The 15,929-nt window shown below is 35.0% G+C and overlaps 3 protein-coding genes across 3 annotated transcripts; 2 read left to right on the top strand and 1 right to left on the bottom strand.

The window, feature by feature from the left end:
• The first annotated feature begins 442 nt into the window (after positions 1-442).
• Positions 443-1,571, top strand: LOC127804586 (21 kDa seed protein-like). Its single transcript, XM_052341458.1, has 2 exons — positions 443-1,054; positions 1,518-1,571. Exons 1-2 carry the CDS (start codon positions 443-445, stop codon positions 1,569-1,571), a joined length of 666 nt encoding a protein of 221 aa, XP_052197418.1.
• A 12,002-nt stretch (positions 1,572-13,573) lies between these two features.
• On the bottom strand, positions 13,574-14,693 carry LOC127804585 (uncharacterized). The gene is made up of 4 exons (XM_052341456.1): positions 14,506-14,693; positions 14,365-14,447; positions 14,246-14,310; positions 13,574-14,152 (listed from the first exon to the last, which is right to left on the bottom strand). Exons 1-4 carry the CDS (start codon positions 14,691-14,693, stop codon positions 13,574-13,576), a joined length of 915 nt encoding a protein of 304 aa, XP_052197416.1.
• Positions 14,694-15,193: 500 nt separating this feature from the next.
• On the top strand, positions 15,194-15,823 carry LOC127804584 (uncharacterized mitochondrial protein AtMg00810-like). The gene has a single exon (XM_052341455.1). The coding sequence runs from the start codon at positions 15,194-15,196 to the stop codon at positions 15,821-15,823; it is 630 nt and encodes a 209-aa protein (XP_052197415.1).
• The last annotated feature ends 106 nt before the right edge of the window (positions 15,824-15,929 follow it).

Below are 15,929 nucleotides of genomic sequence, written 5' to 3'. Positions count from 1 at the left end.
CGTCGCTAAAAAATAAAATAAATTTAAATAAAAAAAATTAAAATTTAGCGATGGGATTTCCATCACAAATTCCGTAGGTAAATTTAGTGACAGGTATTCCATCGCTAATTCCGTCGCTAAATTAAAAAAATATTAAAAAAATTAGCAACGAAATTTTCGTCGCTATCCGTCCCTAATTAGCGACAGAATAATTCTGTCTCTAAATTTCGTCGTTAAATTCGATTTTTCTTGTAGTGATTGTTAAAGACCAAAGAACATTATTGTGTTAATCAGATCATGATAATTTAATTTAATTTGTTGCGATACATATATGGAGGACAAGTAGTGGTATATAACTTAACCTCTCCAATAGGCTCTAGCCCTATAAATACAATGCTCCTGTATATGAGTTTAATTTGTACCCATCAACCAACCTAGCTTAGCTTAGCTTCTAAAAAAAACGATGAAGGCTTCATTATCTGTAGCTTTTATGATCTTCTCTCTTCTCCTTGCTTTTACCACGAAAACATTGCTAGTACTGGGGGCTCAGGCTCAGCTTTATCCGGTGATTGACATAGATGGCGACATGGTCGTCGCCGGTGCTGAATATTACCTCATGGAGTGGACAGGAGGAGCAAAGTCCGTCAACGGTGGTCTTGATCTCTCTGATCGTGGAAGACACCAAACCTGTCCTTTGGATGTCTTCCGTCATACCACCCACACGTTTGGCCGTGCACTAACGTTTTCACCTGCAGTCGAAACCCAAGAAAATGTCATCTACCAATCCTCTGATCTCAACATCAAATTCACCGGTGCACCACCCATCTGCAATAACACCACAACAGCAGTGTGGAAGGTCGACAGCTACGATGAAAAGTTTGGGAAATGGTTTATAACGACCAACGGAGTTGAAGGAAACCCGGGAGCCGAGACGTTGCTTAACTGGTTTCAATTTGAGAATCTAACTACTGAAGCTAAGCATGCTTACAGAATTGTTCATTCTCCTGGTGGGGTTTGCGAGACATGGCCACATTTAAGCAGCAATCTTGGTGTTTATGAGACTGATGATGGAATTGTAGACTTTTTATGGCTTCCTCCCATATCCCACATCGGTTGGGTAGTGGGAGGGAGATCCTCCTTCACCTTATTTAATGCCCCCTTCCCCTTTGTTAAATGTATCCCAACAAGTTTGCATTTATTGCATTTGTACCCCCTCATTTGAGTGTGTATTTCTCTTACACACTTTGTATTTTCTCTCTTTGATATTAGAGAAGATTTGGTGGTGTCCGAGGACGTAGGCCATATTAGTCGAACCTCGTTAATTTTCTGGTGTTCTGTTTATGTTTATATTCAATAGTTTTTATCGGTTATTATTTTGGTGCTTTTGATTTTGGGGAAAATTGCCCGATTTTCCCAACAATTGGTATCAGAGACCAAGGTTCTTAGTATGCTCTGTGGTTGGAGTTGAGTCTGATCTTCCACATCAGAAAAGATTCCTTTTTTGGCCAAGTTTTTCTTAGTATGCTCTGTGGTTGCAGTTGTGGCTGATCTTCCACATCAGAAAAGATTTTCTTGGATTGTTTCCGCTTTGATAACTATTGAATATAGAAGATGGCAGAGATGGCAGGCGAAAAGAATTCAGAACAATCCACATCGGGAGTTTCTTCTTCGTCCACTTGGGCGAGGAATCTGGCGAATACAAGAATTGCAGTGGAGGTGTTTGATGGCTCGGGTCATTTCGGCATGTGGCAATGCGAGGTTCTAGACGCTCTTTTCCAGCAAGGTCTAGACATCGCCATTGAAGAAAAGAAACCAGAAGATGTTGAAGAAAAAGATTGGAAGACCATCAATCGATTGGCGTGTGGTACAATTCGATCATGCCTGTCCAGAGAGCAGAAGTATGCATTCTCAAAGGAAAATTCTGCCGGTATACTATGGAAGGCATTGGAGGAGAAATTTTTGAAGAAAAGCGGTCAGAATAAGCTCTACATGAAAAAGAGATTGTTCCGCTTTACTTATGTTCCTGGTACCACAATAAATGATCATATCACTACCTTTAATCAGTTGGTAGCTGATTTGATGAATTTAGATGAAACGTTCAAAGATGAGGATTTGGCTTTGATGCTGTTGGGATCCCTTCCCGAGGAGTTTGAATTTCTTGAGACGACTCTACTTCACGGGAAGGTTCAGGTATCTCTTAGTGAAGTTTGTGCTGCTTTGTATAGTTATGAGTTGAGAAAGAAAGATAAAAAGGAAACAACGCATGACGCAGCAGAAGTATTGATTGTAAGAGGCCGTTTGCAAAGCCAGAAGAAAGGAAGGAGAGGGAGGTCTAGTTCGAAACCCAGACCGAACAAAGATGAATGTGCCTTTTGTCGGGAGAAAGGCCACTGGAAGAAGGACTGCCCAAAGTTAAAAGCTAAGGGCAAATCTGACAAAGGGAAAGCCGTCTCAAATATTGCTGAAGTTAATGATGAGGATTCAGACCTTTCATTAGTTCCTACGTCTTCAACAAGCTATTCTGGAGCTTGGCTTTTGGATTCGGGTTGCAGCCACCATATGTGTCCTAATCGGAATTGGTTCTTTGACTTTGAAGAACTTGATGGAGGAGTTGTTTACACAGCAAACAACACACCTTGTGAAACAAACGGAGTTGGCACAATCCATTTGAGGAATCATGATGAATCAACCAGAATACTGACAGATGTAAGATATGTGCCGAGTTTGACAAAGAATCTCATTTCTGTGGGAACATTGGAGTCCAAGGGATTGAAGGTAACTGCAGAAAATGGAGTTATGAAAGTGTTCTCTGGCGCACTTGTAATATTGAAAGGTATACGAAAGAAGAATAACTTGTATTACTATCAGGGTAATGCAGCTATTGGGACAACAGCAGCAATAGCTTCAGATGATGACAGGGATACAGAAGTAACCAAACTGTGGCATATGCGTTTGGGACATGCAGGTGAAAAATCTTTGCGAATTTTAGCCAAGCAAGGATTATTGGAAGGCGTCAAGACCTGCAAATTAGACTTCTGTGAGCACTGTATCAAAGGGAAGCAGACGAGAGTGAAGTTTAGCACTGCAATCCATGATACTAAGGGTATTCTGGATTATGTTCACTCAGATGTGTGGGGACCATCCAAGACAGCATCTATGGGAGGTAAACACTACTATGTAACCTTTGTTGATGATTATTCCCGAAGAGTATGGGTGTATTCTTTGAAGAAAAAGGATGAAGTGTTGGGATGTTTCCTTAAATGGAAAAATATGGTGGAAACTCAGACTGGCAAAAGGATCAAACGACTCAGAACAGATAATGGTGGTGAGTATAGAAATGATCCATTTGATAAGGTCTGTCAAGATGAAGGTATTGTTCGACACTTTACAGTTAGAGATACACCACAGCAGAATGGGGTGGCAGAACGCATGAACCGAACGTTGCTGGAGAAAGTTCGGTGTATGTTGTCCAATGCTGGGTTGGGCAGACAATTTTGGGCTGAGGCTGTGACTTATGCGAGTCATCTCATCAATCGATTGCCATCAACTGCTATTTGTGGAAAAACACCTTTCGAGGTATGGTCTGGAAAACCTGCTAATGATTATAATTCCTTACATGTTTTTGGTTCCACTGTATACTATCATGTTAAGGAATCCAAGTTGGATCCAAGAGCAAAGAAAGCTTTGTTCATGGGGATCACTTCTGGAATAAAGGGCTATCGACTCTGGTGTCCGGAATCGAAGAAGATAATCTTTAGTAGGGATGTTACTTTTGATGAATTTGCCATGTTGGAAAAAGTAACAAATGAAGTTGTGCAACAGTTTGATGATGCTCCACAACAGGTGGAGAATACTCCAAAACATGTGGAGTTTGAAAGAAGAATTGACCCAGCAGTAAGTATCAAATCAGGTGGAGACACTCCTGTGGCAGAGGAGTCGTCAGATGAAGAAGAGGTTCCAACCCAAAAACCTCCACAGCAACAAGAATCAATAGCAACAAGAAGGCCACGACGAGAGATTCGAAAGCCTGCTCGATTTGTCGATTTGGTGGCCTATGCATCTCCAATTGTAAATGATGAAGTTCCTGCCACTTACAATGAAGCTGTCCAAAGTTCAGAAAATGAAAAATGGAGGAAAGCTATGAATGAAGAAATGCAGTCCCTTAAGAAGAATGAGACATGGAGGCTAGCCAGCTTACCGAAGGGAAAGAAGGCAATTGGATGCAAATGGGTATATGCAAAGAAAGATGGATTTCCTGACAAGAATGATGTTCGCTACAAGGCAAGGTTGGTGGCTAAAGGCTACGCTCAGACGGAAGGTATTGATTATAATGAAGTGTTTTCTCCAGTTGTGAAACATTCTTCCATTAGAATTTTGTTGGCCTTGGTAGCGCAATTGAATTTGGAACTAGTTCAGATGGATGTGAAAACTGCGTTTCTACACGGTGACTTGGAAGAGGAAATCTATATGACTCAGCCAGAAGGATTCAGAGTTGCTGATAAAGAAAATTGGGTTTGCAAACTAAACAAATCGTTGTACGGATTGAAGCAATCTCCGAGACAGTGGTACAAGCGATTTGACAAGTTTATGTTGGGGCAGAGGTACACAAAAAGCAAATATGATCACTGTGTGTATTTGCGTAAGCTACAAGATGGATCTTTTATTTATCTTCTCTTATATGTTGATGATATGCTGATAGCTTCAATGAATAGTGGAGAAATTGAAAAACTGAAGACTCAGTTGAATAAGGAGTTCGAAATGAAAGATTTAGGTGAAGCCAAGAAGATTCTTGGCATGGAGATAATCAGAGACAGGAAAAGAGGAAGGCTTTGTTTGACTCAGAGAACATATCTGAAGAAAGTACTACAACGTTTCGGCACGAATGAAAAGTCAAAACCTGTGAGTACCCCGTTAGCTCCTCATTTCAAACTAAGTGCATCTTTATCTCCGAAGAGTGTTGCGGAACAAGAGTATATGTCAAAGGTTCCGTATGCAAAAGTTGTTGGTAGCTTGATGTATGCTATGGTGTGTACAAGGCCCGATATTTCACAGGCAGTTGGAGTTGTGAGCAGGTATATGCATGATCCTGGAAAGGAACATTGGCAAGCTGTGAAATGGATTCTACGGTATATTCTGAACACCGTAGATGTTGGCTTAGTATTTGAGCAGGATGAGAAAATGGATAATTGCATAGTTGGTTATTGTGATTCCGACTATGCTGGTGATATGGATAAACGTCGATCTACGACTGGTTATGTGTTCACATTAGCAAAGGCACCGGTCAGTTGGAAGTCCACCTTACAGTCTACAGTTGCTCTGTCTACCACAGAAGCAGAGTACATGGCAGTTACAGAGGCTATGAAGGAGGCTATTTGGCTTTATGGGTTGCTTGATGAATTGGGAATTGGTCAAAAGTACATCAAGGTACATTGTGACAGTCAGAGTGCTATTCATTTAGCAAAGAACCAAGTTTATCATGCAAGGACGAAGCACATCGACGTAAGATATCATTTTGTACGGAAAATTCTAGAAGAAGGAGAGATACAGATTCAGAAGATCCCAACTGCTGAAAATCCTGCTGATATGATGACTAAGGTTGTGACAGCAGTCAAGTTTCAACATTGTTTGGACTTGATTTATATCCTTAGTATTTGAAGTTGGCGCTTCATAGCGCATTTGAAGACACCTACTGATTATTGATTCTTTGAAGAGATTGTTGAGGTTTTTGATTGGAATTTGGGAGATTCGCCAAGGTGGAGATTTGTAGACTTTTTATGGCTTCCTCCCATATCCCACATCGGTTGGGCAGTGGGAGGGAGATCCTCCTTCACCTTATTTAATGCCCCCTTCCCCTTTGTTAAATGTATCCCAACAAATTTGCATTTATTGCATTTGTACCCCCTCATTTGAGTGTGTATTTCTCTTACACACTTTGTATTTTCTCTCTTTGATATTAGAGAAGATTTGGTGGTGCCCGAGGATGTAGGCCATATTGGTCGAACCTCGTTAATTTTCTGGTGTTCTGTTTATGTTTATATTCAATAGTTTTTATCGGGTATTATTTTGGTGCTTTTGATTTTGGGGAAAATTGCCCGATTTTCCCAACAGGAATAACACGTCTGGTTCTACACAACCCACCTTTGCTTGTGGAGTTTGTCAAGGCTTCTGTTGTTACAAACATTGCACCAGATCTTATGAAACTGAATTAAACCCAAGTTCTTCGCATTAAACAAGTTCAATAAAACAACTGCAATTATTGCAGTATTGCTGTTGCTTGAATAAACAAGTTCTTTAATGTTGTTTTAGAAGCTAAGTCAAAACAAGTCAATTTTGTTTGTACTTGCTGCTAAAGGCAAACTTTTCCTTTGAAACACATTATATTCCTTACCACAGAAGTAATTTTCGATTATAAGTGACTAGTGATTAGTTGCTCCAAATAAAATCAGATTAAATAAAAATGAAAAGGTAATGAGTAATGAGATTTACTAATTTAAAACGTTTTATTATTATTCTTATTATTTTTTTAAATAAACCCTTTTAATTTTGTGTGCGATGATAAAAACGAAGGAAATTGTAAGATAAATTGATACGTTAATTAAAAAGAAGAGAGCGATGGAAGAATAGTCCACCTGGATATTCTGTGCTAAAACTTGTTTGAAATTATTCGGATATTGCTCTGCAAATGTCTATCAACAGAGAATAATCTATTTTGTCTTGTAGTCCATTCCTCCATTCCTCCATTTCCATGGAAACCATCAAACCAAGCAGGGTTAGTTGGGGGTGGGTTCTATTTTGTCTTGGGCCTTTAAGAATTGGAGTTAAACCCGATTGGGCTCATTAGCCACTCTCGTCAGTGTTTAGCCAACTTGTTGATAAAGTTTCTTATTTTGTGTTTATATGTATACACGTTCTCTTAAACATCACAGCTTAATCATCTTAAAACCATAGTTTTGAAAATGCCAATTAACTTGTAATAATTTTATTACAAGTTCAAAATATCTGCAATGTTTCAGGATTCACTTGCGGTTCTGTCTGTTCTCCATTCTACCACTTCACATAAAGTTATACTAGTCTGTTAAGTAGTGTGTAATTGTCCATAATTGTTAATTTATGTCAAAATACCAACCATCTCATCACCATCACCACCTCCACTCACTAACACATGCATGTTATATAGCAAAATATCTGTAAATTTATGAGGAGGATCACTTAAATATTTATAAATACTATAAATATATCTAACCCTCACAAGTTATAAATGTCCCCCCATATAGCAATACCATGGTGTTGCAAGCATATCTCACCAAGTCAACAACACAGATGTCCAACTTTCATCATAAGTTGCATTTAACAATTTGCACAGCATATTACAAACATTGTAAAGATCGAAATTTTGAACCTGAATTTTGAGACAGCTCGTCTCAATGTATAACTTACATATGGTTAATGCACAATTTAAGAAATAAAAAAAAATGGATTGTGTTCAAAAAGAGTATTGATAAATTTAATGGTTGAGTAATTTTTTTTTTATTATTAATTTTGGATCGTTAACGTTCGTGTCCACAATAATACTAATAAACAATAACCATCTCAGTAGAATAATGACAAAAACCATACTATTAATTGTCGTTGGCCAACATATTCTAGAACCTCTAATGATACTTTGATTGATTGTAATGAGACAATGGATTGGCATTATTCTTGTTGGATATATAATTATGGATTGGTCAATTGTAAAAAGTTGGAGATATATATTAACTTTGAAGTGAATCAAGAAGATCAATCACATAATTGATAACAGAAATGATAGTCCAACAAAACCAATAAAGTGATTAATATTTATATGTCCCCTGTCTTTTTTAAATTATTCGTTGACATGTTCGACTTTTGTTGTGTAGATATGTATAATCTTCACGTGTACGATGTTTTTTGTACATAAAAAGATGAGACAGTATTGATAGGTGAAGCGTATTGCATTCATAGATTTGTAGGGGTTTTTTTTTTTTTTAATCAACAATATATTGTTACTATAAATTTTTTTGTACTATAGTAGTAGGTGGTCCAATTAATTAAGACTCCTAGACCAATCTACCTATCGAGTTATCAATGGTTTTCATGTTAAAAGTTCACGTTTTCAATTTATTTGGCAGAAGGTGTGCATTAATTTTCTTATATTTTTTACAAATTAAGTTGGTCTCTTGATGGACTTGTTGAACACAAGCTTGAATTTACTTCAATTTTTACGAAGGATTATGGTTGTGCTAAAATAAGTGATAGTGACTTCAATGGATTATTCTTTGTCCACACATACAATTGTAACAGTATACAATTCTGGGAATCGCAATCATGAGTACTCTTCTGGATATGTACTTATATATCAAGTTTGGTAGTGCGAAATCTCTCACTTTAAGGGTCTCTCATACATTGTTTAATACACGTGGAAGGGGTTAATCATTGTACACGACATCGCACCAGCTAGGAGACACAGTACATGATGCCTACAAGAAGCCACCCCCACAAGAGGGTAAAACTTTCACAATACGACTGCCATAGCTCGAACTTACATTCTTGGGTGCAATCTGCTACTTGAGAACCAACCATGCTACGCCCGTGGGGACTACATACCAAGCTTTCTTATCAATATATTTACAAGACACCATTATTGCAGTGATTTATACTCCCAAAATACTTGAAATTATGTGCAGTTTTGAACAAATATTAATCTTTTTATTTAAATCTTAGATTCTTATCATATACTTTTGAAGGTTTAATATTAACATAACTTTCTAAGGCTATGCTTATTAGTTAGTACTCTATTGGTCTTGTTTTCAATTAGATTGAATTGGATTATATTGTACAGGGTATATTATTGTTATACAATCAATGACATTTCGTATTACACTAGATTAGGTTATATATTATTTAGATTTAATTTTTTTATGAATATTATGTTTAATAATAAAATTGATTAAATTTTATAATAATAAATGTAAAAGTATATAATTTTGGTTTATATTATACAAATAATATTTTTATTACATAAATTATTATTAACGTTACAATTTCAAGAATATTTAATGATTTTTCATATTTTAATTAATTTTTATAATTATATTATTAATTTAAAATAAAATTTTAATTTCATTATATTTATTTAGGCCTTTTTAAATAATTAATTTGTAAATAAAATATTAATATAATATTTATTTTTTATTTTTTATTTTAGGTATTAAATTTAATAGCATAAATAAATAAGTTATTAATAATAATATTATTGTTATTATCAATTAATATACAATATGAACTCATCTCTATCCTATCTCTCTTATACCAATGAAAATAGTATTAATTAGTTAATACAATATATATTGTGTAAATTTCAAACACTACTGTACTAAATTTGTGCTAATTTAAAGATTGTACTGCATTACCTTAATACATTTTAATTTCATAATACAATATAATGCCCATGCTCAAAATAGGCCTCTACTAATATAATCCATTTAGGTATTTATGGGTATGTGTTCGTGATTTTGTATAACCCACGAATAATACATAAGTATATGCGGTCAAGACAAGTAAAGTGATGAATAAAATATCGTTCTACTGAGATTGATTACTATCCTTTTAAATACTAAAATTATTCACAATTAACTATATTTGGACAATTGATTAATTAAGAAAATTAATTAAAAATCAATTGGTTAAGACCTAGGGTTTTCTAAATTCACCTAGCAAATTCACTTTATCAAATTACTTCAATTTTTGGTTTATTAGATTACAAATTATGTCAATGGAGTACTCTAATTTATTTGTTCACCTATGTCTAGGTCTAACAAGTTTATTCAACTAACCTAACTCACTGTATGTCTATGTGAATTAGAATTAAAGAACACATTAAGGATAAGTACTCATTATATAAAAATATTTATTACAAATATAATCACAAATTGCACATGTAATCAAGTTAATGTCTTCCCCAATTAACATATGTTATTTTGTCCAAAGTCTATTTCTTATTTATCTATGTCTAGCATCATAAGAAATCTCAAATTGCACATGTAATCAAGTTAATGCATAGGATCTTTTAAAAACCCTAGACAATTATTTAGCCACTCATAATAAATAAAATATTCTCAAAATTAACCAAGAGTTAGTACATAATTGAAATCCTAAACAATTAAAAGAAAATAGAAAAGGAAAACTGAAAAGAATGAAGGAAGAAATTCCCTAACCCAGATCTGAAACAGATCTGGATCTTAGATGCGCAGCTGAGTGCAGAAACCCTTTACGCCGCTTGCTGCTTCTCTTTTATTCGTTCTTGATTATGCCGTCTCAGAAACCTCCCATTCCTTCAATTCCTTTGCACCGTCCCAGTCTCCAAAATTTCTTTATTCCCTGTGCGCACATTATAATATATATGTATACATATGGGCCTAGCCCTCCCCTCATTCAGGACATTCACTTAATAATATAATTATAATATATATAAGTAATGTATAATATATAATATAGTATAATATAATATATATAATATAATATTTAATATGCTATTAATTATATTATTTTTATTTATATTATAATATTAATTATTTTTAATATTTATTTTTTATTATTTTTTTTCTTTTTTTATTTTATGTCCAAATTTTCGAATTTATTTCATTTGCTAGATTCCTACAAAAAGATTAAAATAATATAAAATCCATATAAACACACATTTTTTATAGAAAAATAATACAAAGTTAAGATAAAAATTAAATAAAAATATGCATATAATTAAACCCGATCAAATACCCTCACACTTAACATTTTGCTTGTCCTCAAGCAAAGCAAGGAAAATACTAAAATATATATATATATATAAATATTTTATTTTCATGTTAGTCTAGAATCAAGAAATCCAACAACATATCAATGCATAATTAATCACAACCTTGGTTACCATCCATATTATCATATCAACTCTAAATCCAAAAGCATTAATTGAAAGAATTAAACATGCAAAATCATCACTTTTGATGCCATGCATACTTTAAAATTAATTCATGAAACCTTACAACTAACACAATTAAATCATGCAATAATTTTCTTGTAATCACTTCTTTCTACTACTACAAACATAAGTAGTAACAGGGATGTTTTTATTTTTTTATTTTTTTTTTCAATCTTTCCTAAGCATTACTTGACTTTTGACGCGAATGTCGACATTTTGTGATGAAGACACTTGGTTACTCCCCTAAATAAATACTTAAAATGCATTTGCATACTTATATTTTGAACCACCTTTTGACGTGAAGGATGATGCAAGAGCACATTATTAACCCCCAGTTACTATTAAGCAGCTCAAAACATAGGAGTAGATAAATAGTAATAATTTTTTTTTTTCATCATCCCATTTTACTTTAACTCTGTTTAGGCCTAGTTTCGAGAAATAATCACAAAATTATTCTCACATAATAAATCATGCATGATCACAAAATCTCATGAATTTTGTCAAGAAGCATATATTTCAACAATCATGATAATTTGGCAAAATCAATTCCTTTTCCTTAACACTGCTAAATTTAGAATCGATAATCAAATAGAACAATTCCCAATCTTGAACTAACTATGCATTGATCAAAGTTAAATAGGAAACATGAATTCGGCCTGATATTTTATTCTTAGTAAAATGGTTTTGATAATGATTATATGAAAATCAATCTCTATGGATTATATGAATGAGAAAATGAATTTGTAATATAAAATCAATCTCTATGGATTATATGAATGAGAAAATGAATTTTTAGTATATAAGTCTTAAAGCAAGATATGAAATCCTATAGAGGAAATATTGAGTATGGCTTGTTGAGAGAGATCTGTTTCAAAATATACTTTTGATAATCTCAATTTGCTTTCAAAATAATCAAAATGAGGATTCAAAAGAATCAAATGAGGATTTGATAAATTTTCAATCTTTTCAAAAGGATAGTCGACTATGTTTTTCATTATGTTGACTATGCCTGAAAATAGTCGACTATTCTGTTTGATCTGTCGACTATTCAAAGCTTCTGTCGACTATTTTAGCATCTGTCAACTATCGAGTAAGGATAGTCGACTATGCCTTTTGGTCTGTCGACTATTTTTGTTCATAAGTTTCAAAATTTTCTTCACATTTTTACATCTGTCGACTATTAGAATGTGTCTGTCGACTATTGAAAATTTGTGTTATAAGATAGTCGACTATTCGTTTTGTCTGTCGACTATTTCTTGCTTTACATGTAAAAATAGTCAACTAATCATTTTCTCTGTCGACTATTGTGTTTCACAGAATTTTATAACGGCTAGTTTTTCAACTCCAACGGTCACAAAAACGACTAGTTTCTTCTTCAATCTTTATGGATGCTTATATATACAACTCATGGATGATCAAGGAGAGACCAATGGATGGGAACGAGTTGATCTAAAGAGTTCAAATTATTTTTACTCGAAGCTTACAATCTTTGCGCTTTCATTGTTTTATTTTTCTCTCCAAGGCTTTGCTGTTCTATAATTGTAAATTTATTGTTAAGCCTTGTTTTTCATTGTGAGAGAACTTGTAACTAAGAGTGTTAACTCTTAGCTTATCTCTTTCATTTGTATCGTTTCTTTTTTCCTAGCTTGTGTAGCTAGAGGGCCCATTAAATTGGGAGGTTGTATTTTTCCTAGCAGTAGCTAGAGGGCCCATTAAATTGGGAGGTTGTATTTCCTAGCTTGTGTAGCTAGAGGGCCTACTTGTGTAAGTAGGAGGTTTTAGTGAATTGGTTTAAAATCCTTAGTGGGAGCTAAGGTAGTGGATTAGGCTTGGTTTAAGCCGAACCACTATAAATCCTTTGTGTCTTTTATTCTTCTTGCTTTACATTTATCATCTCATATGTTCTATGTTTTAAGTCACTAAAACCTCAATTGGGTCAAAAGGATTTCAAAGTTCTATCAAAGATTTTTAAAATATCCAATTCACCCCCCTCTTGGTGTGTGCCATAGAACCTACTGTTCTAACACGGCCTACACATGAAAATAAAACATTTTATTTTTAAAGGAATCATCATTCACACATATTATTCTTTTTTTTTTTTGAAGTTTCAAATAAACAATCAAGAAAAAATAAAAGATTTCCCACCCCCACACTTAAATTAAACATTGTCCTCAATATTTAAAAACAAGAGAAGAGGAAAAGAAAAACAATACTCCCCTGATTGCAAATTTGAAACATGCGGCACATGTGCTAAAGAGGAAAGACAATGGTACGCATAGAAAGGCGTAAGTGTTGAACTTCCTGAAGAACAGCCTTGAATTTGACTCACAACCATCATCTAAGAAACCTGCAAACACTAGAGAACACAAGAAACACAACAGCACTCGAAAAGAAAGAAAGAAATAGTTAATAAATAAATAAATAAATCATGAAACTAAAAAGTTAAGGAAGAAAAAAAGAAATGATAGTTCTAATTTTGAGTCTTTAGCTTGACTTGACCACCTTCACTGGGGACTGGAAAGTGTAATTGTGGACACTTGACGATCAATATGTTCACCAAAATAATGCTTCAACCATTGTCCATTAACCCTGAAAGTCATACTAGTACCCAAATCTTCGAATTTCCACTGCTCCATAAGGAGAAACATTAATAACCTCAAACGGACCTGACCATCTAGACTTCAATTGACCAGGAAAAAGCTTTAACCTAGAATTGAACAATAACACCAAATGGACAAGTTCAAATTTCCTATTCAATATCTTTTTGTCATGCCACATCTTAGTTTTCTCTTTGTACAATTTGGCATTCTCATATGCATCTAACCTGAATTCATCCATCTCATTTAATTGCAAAAGTCTCTTCTCACCTGCAGCTTGCATATCAAAATTTAAATGTTTGATAGCCCAATATGCATGGTGTTCAAGTTCAATAGGCAAATGACATGCTTTACCAAATACAAGTCTATAAAGGGACATTCCAATAGGAGATTTAAATGCAGTTTTATAGGCCCATAATGCATCATCAAGCTTTTGAGACCAATCTTTCCTAGGCCTAATCACTGTCTTTTCCAATATTCTTTTAATTTCCCTATTAGAAATTTCGACTTGTCCACTAGTTTGTGGATGATAAGCAGTGGCAACTTTATGGTTAACCCCATATTTGGCAAGCAAAGCATCAAACTATTTGTTACAAAAGTGTGAATCTCCATCACTGATAATTGCCCTAGGAGTACCAAACCTAGTAAAAATGTGCTTTTTCAGAAATCTAGTCACCACTCTAGCATCATTCTTAGGCAATGCCACCGCTTTTACCCATTTGGAAACATAATCCACAGCAACTAAGATGTATTTATTTCCAAATGAAGAAACAAATGGTCCCATGAAATCAATACCCCAAGCATCAAACAATTCAACTTCAAGCATTATGTTTAATGGCATCTCATGTCTGCTAGATATGTTACCTACTCTCTGACATCTATCACAATTTTTAACAAAGTTAAAGGCATCCTTAAAAAGAGTAGGCCAATAAAAACCTGACTGCAAGACTTGCAGCAGTCTTATTCCCTGAAAAATGACCACCAAATTCTGAGGCATGACAATGCATTAAAATGTAGTATATCTCGCTTAGTTGAGCCAATAACTTATGAACAAGCTCATCATGACCCTCAGTGGGTTGCAGCAATGAACTCTGAAATTCAGGCCCTTGAGGATAATCACACATGGTCCATGGTCCCTCTTCCCCCTGGGCAACATCCTATCGGCTGCAAATGGGTCTTCAAAATCAAATATCATGTTGACGATTCCATCGAGCGATACAAAGCTCGGCTTGTTGTCAAAGGATTCACTCAATGCGAAGGCATTGATTACAAAGATACATTTGCTCCTATGGCCAAATTAATCATTGTTCGTTGCTTACTAGCAATTGTTGCAGTTTAGAATTGGCCATTACATTAAATGGACGTACAAAATGCTTTCCTCCATGAAGAACTCGCATAAGAGGTGTACATGCTTCTGCCTTTGGGTTCTCATCGACAGGGGGAGAATTTCATTTGTCGACTTCACAAGTCCCTTTATGGCCTCAAGTAAGCATCTCGCAATTGGTTTTGAAGTTTCTCTTGTGCAATTGAAGAAATTGGCTTTCATCAGTCCCGCGCCGACTACTCCTTGTTCACACAAGTTTGTGGGAATTCCATTACTATTGTGCTACTTTATGTTGATGACATGGTCATAACAGGAAATGATGAGAAGGCCATTGATGATCTCAAGAAGTTCCTTAATAGTTGTTTCAAAATTAAAGATCTTGGATCGCTAAAATATTTCCTTGGTATTGAGGTTGCACGTTCCAAAGCCGGAATTACAATTTGTCAACAGAAATACACATTGGACATATTAGAGGAAGCTGGATTACTCAGAGCAAAACCAGCAAAGGTTCCCATGGAACCTGACTTGGTACTAACGGAAACAGGGAGTGAAGCCCTTAAGGATCCCACTCGATACCGATGGTTAATTGGGAAGCTAATCTACCTTACAATCAGTCGGCCAGAGATCACATACTCTGTGAATACTCTTAGTCAATTTATGCAGGAACCAAAGTTGCATCACCTCAAAGCTGCACATAAACTCCTCAAATACTTGAAGGCAACTTTGGGGAAAGGCTTGTTATTTCCCTCGAATGGTCCACTTCACTTGGTTCGATACTATGATGCCGACTGGGCAAGATGCCCGATTATACGACGGTCAGTGACAGGTTATTGTATTTTCCTGGCAAGTCACTTGTGTCATGGAAAAGTAAGAAGCAAGCAACGGTGTCAAGATCATCAGCGGAAGCAGAATATCTCTCCATGGCTGTAGCTATTTGTGAACTCACTTGGTTCAGATACTTATTGAAGGATTTACAAGTATCTCATCCTGAATTGGTAAAATTATTTTGTGACAATCAGGCAGCCTTACACATTGC

This window comes from Diospyros lotus, chromosome 6 (genome assembly GCF_014633365.1).
Source record: "Diospyros lotus cultivar Yz01 chromosome 6, ASM1463336v1, whole genome shotgun sequence".
NCBI classification, from domain to species: Eukaryota; Viridiplantae; Streptophyta; class Magnoliopsida; order Ericales; family Ebenaceae; genus Diospyros; species Diospyros lotus.
Note: the sequence above shows the minus strand (reverse complement) of the source record. Positions and strands in the feature narration are given on the sequence as shown.